Raw genomic sequence first — 3,619 nt, 5'->3', positions numbered from 1 at the left:
TATATATATGGATCACTGTCCATATATAATAATTCCATATATACTGTTATAATAATAATTCTACATTTTTGTTTCCAAATGGTTATTTGTGTCATATATAAACGACAGTGGGCCCATCATGAAATAAATATTTAGATCAATACATATTTAGTCAAGGCTCAACTGTACTGAAATCATTGATTATTGATGTAATTATAGATGTTTTGCTCTTCTGTAGAAATGAAACAAAGAGCTCAGTATTGTTGTCCACATTTTCTTTTTAAATGACTGGTCATATTTTTGAATTGTGGACAAACCCAATAAATGAAATGATTTGAAACTCGATTTGAATCTGCGGAATCAGTGGAATCATAACAACAGTGTAACGGTCAGCGTGACTGTTCTCCTGTAACTATGGTGACGTGACTGTCCGTCATGTTGCCGTGGTTACCTGACTGCACACTCCCCAGTCGTCTCTGCAGGGCCTCCAGACGGGAGATGTAGTCGGTGAGCGCGCGGTCGGGGTCGTAGTTCTGCAGGTGTGAACACGGTAAACCTCCGGCATCACCGGCCATCGTGTGAAACCTACAGACAAACATCAGCACGCGCTTTAAAACACAGCCGCCTGTCCAGATCTGTGTGCCATCTTACAGCGATCCGGTTACTGATGAACATGATGCAGGACAACTGACAGTGACTCATTCATAAAGAGAATCACTAGTTTCATTTCTGAATGAATCAGCTGTTTGAATCACTAGGGTGAGTCAATGATTCAGTGATTCATTCATAAAGACTAGTTTTATTTCTGAATGAATCAGCTGTTTGAATGAATAGGGTGAGTCAATGATTCAGTGACTCATTCATAAAGACAGTCACTTGCTTCACTTCTGAATGAATTCGCTGTTTGAATGAATTGAGTGAGTCAATGATTCAGTGACTTAGTCATAAAGAGGGTCACTAGTTTTATTTCTGAATGAATCAGCTGTTTGAATGAATAGGGTGAGTCAATGATTCAGTGACTCATTCATAAAGACAGTCACTTGCTTCCCTTCTGAATGAATTCGCTGTTTGAATGAATTGAGTGAGTCAATGATTCAGTGACTTAGTCATAAAGAGGGTCACTAGTTTTATTTCTGAATGAATCAGCTGTTTGAATGAATAGGGTGAGTCAATGATTCAGTGACTCATTCATAAAGACAGTCACTTGCTTCCCTTCTGAATGAATTCGCTGTTTGAATGAATTGAGTGAGTCAATGATTCAGTGACTTAGTCATAAAGAGGGTCACTAGTTTTATTTCTGAATGAATCAGCTGTTTGAACGAATCGGGTGAGTCAATGATTCAGTGACTCATTCATAAAGAGGGTCACTTGCTTTGTTTCTGAATGAATCAGCCGACTGGACAAATTGAGTGAGTCAATGATTCAGTGACTTAGTCATAAAGAGGGTCACGAGTTTTATTTCTGAATGAATCAGCCGACTGGACAAATTGAGTGAGTCAATGATTCAGTGACTTAGTCATAAAGAGGGTCACGAGTTTTATTTCTGAATGAATCAGCCGACTGGACAAATTGAGTGAGTCAATGATTCAGTGACTTAGTCATAAAGAGGGTCACGAGTTTTATTTCTGAATGAATCAGCCGACTGGACAAATTGAGTGAGTCAATGATTCAGTGATTAAGTCATAAAGAGGGTCACTAGTTTTATTTCTGAATGAATCAACTGTTTGAATGAATTGAGTGAGTCAATGATTCAGTGACTCAGTCATAAAGACAATCACTTTATTAGTTTCTAAATGAATTCGCAGTTTGAACAAATCAGGTGAGTCACTGATTCAGTGACTCAGTCATAAAGACGGTCACTTGCTTTGTTTCTAAATGAATCAGCCGACTGAACAAAATGAGTGAATCAATGATTCAATGACTCATTCATAAAGACAGTCACTTGATTTGTTTCTGAATGAATCAGCCGTTTGAACAAATCGAGTGAGTCAAGTGACTCAGTCATAAAGACGGTCGCTTTGTTTCTGAATGAATCAGGTGTTTGAACGAATCAGTTGAATGAATGATTCAATGACTCACTCATTAAAACAGTGACTTGCTGCCACCTACTGGCGCTTTTAGTTTCATATTTAGAGTATGTTTCTTTTTTTTTTTTTTAGAAACATTTCATATTTAAATTTCAATATCCATTAAGAAAACTTCAATGCAATGTTGAATCAAAATATTTTTTTCTAAAGCTACTTCCTGTAATGTGTATTCAATGCTTTTCTCGTTTAACACAATCGTTTCAGAGGCTAATTTTTCAGCCAAAATTGATGTTCAATTATTCACATATTCATTGATTATAAATGCTTTTATTTTTCGAATGAGAATGAGTGTTTTGGCATTCCAGTAATGATGCTGATCACTGATGAGCTGGTGTGTTTGTACCTGTGCTGGAGCGATGCGGCGGAGCGAGGAGAGTCTCGTCCCGTGCGTCCGCGGCTGCTCGCTCGTCTCTCTCTGAACACCTCCACACCGCCGGGCTGAAGATACGACGACTCGTTCCTCACATCAGCACCTTCAGTCAATGTTTAACGCAACAAATTAATACTTCTATTCAGCAAGGACGCATTAAAGTGATCAGAAGTGACAGCAAAGACATTCATAATGTTACAAAAGACTTCTATTTCAAATAAATGCTGTTCTTTTGAACTTTCTATTCATCTGTGAATCCTGAAAAATAAAATGTATCACCGTTTCAACAACAATATGTATGTGTTGTTCTGTATTGGTAATATGAGATTGTCACCTGTGATCTGAGTGATGCCGTTTCTGCTGACCGTCGCGGTTCCTCCAGCTGCTCGCTGCCATCGTTTCACTAGAAACCTCATCCTGCAGGAGACAGCATTACTGCTCAAACCACACATCATGTTTGAGCCCGAAACAGTGACTCTGTGACAATGACGAATTTAAAGATTAAACCTGAAACATCTCACTAATGCCTCACTCACATTAATACAGGGGCATTCTCAAACTGGGGTTTGTGAGGTGAGGAAAAGCTAATAATTAATTAAATTAAATCATAAAAATGTACAATTAAAATAAATAATTTTGAAATAAATAATTCAATCAAAATAAAACACTAAAACATCTAATCAGAAAAATATAAAACTAACACATGCACACTTGCTCATGTTTCTGATCAGATAGTCTCATAACCTCATAATTTTTCAGGAGTCTTTGATAAATATAAAGTTCAAAAGAACTGCATTTATTTGTCACTTTTGATCAATTTAATGCATTGCTGTTGCAAAAAATTCTTTAAAAAAAAAACCTTTAAAAAAAAACCCAAAAAAAAAAAAAAAAAAAAAAAAAAAAAAACTTACTAAAAATGAATTAAATCACCAAAATGTAAAGTTAAAATAATTTAAAAATGGAAAATTATATAATAAAAATATTTTTACAACACTTACTAAAAATATATTAAACCACAAAAATGTAAAATTTAAATAAATATATATTAAAAAAAATAATAATTAAACAAACCCATTAACCCACTTACTAAAAAGTTAATTAAATCACAACATATTACAAATAAAATGTAAATTATAAAACGGATAGTTCCGGTCCTTGATTCTGATTGGTTGAGCCACGTTCG

The 3,619-nt window shown here is 35.5% G+C and overlaps 1 protein-coding gene across 3 annotated transcripts in view; it reads right to left on the bottom strand.

Annotated features, from left to right (window-relative positions):
- Positions 1–3,619, bottom strand: part of LOC107712293 (A-kinase anchor protein 9-like) — a 21,209-nt gene that overhangs the window by 1,458 nt on the left and 16,132 nt on the right. For all 3 annotated transcript variants that reach the window (XM_016517502.1, XM_016517503.1, XM_016517504.1), the window contains 3 exons: positions 2,771–2,853; positions 2,410–2,539; positions 431–564 (listed from right to left, as the gene is read on the bottom strand). In XM_016517502.1, coding sequence (XP_016372988.1) covers positions 431–564; positions 2,410–2,539; positions 2,771–2,853 — 347 coding nt within the window. The remainder of the gene's footprint in view (positions 1–430; positions 565–2,409; positions 2,540–2,770; positions 2,854–3,619) is intronic.

Source organism: Sinocyclocheilus rhinocerous, unplaced genomic scaffold, assembly GCF_001515625.1.
Source record: "Sinocyclocheilus rhinocerous isolate Xijiao unplaced genomic scaffold, SAMN03320098_v1.1 scaffold3283, whole genome shotgun sequence".
NCBI lineage: Eukaryota > Metazoa > Chordata > Actinopteri > Cypriniformes > Cyprinidae > Sinocyclocheilus > Sinocyclocheilus rhinocerous.
This window is presented reverse-complemented; position numbering and strand designations above follow the sequence as displayed.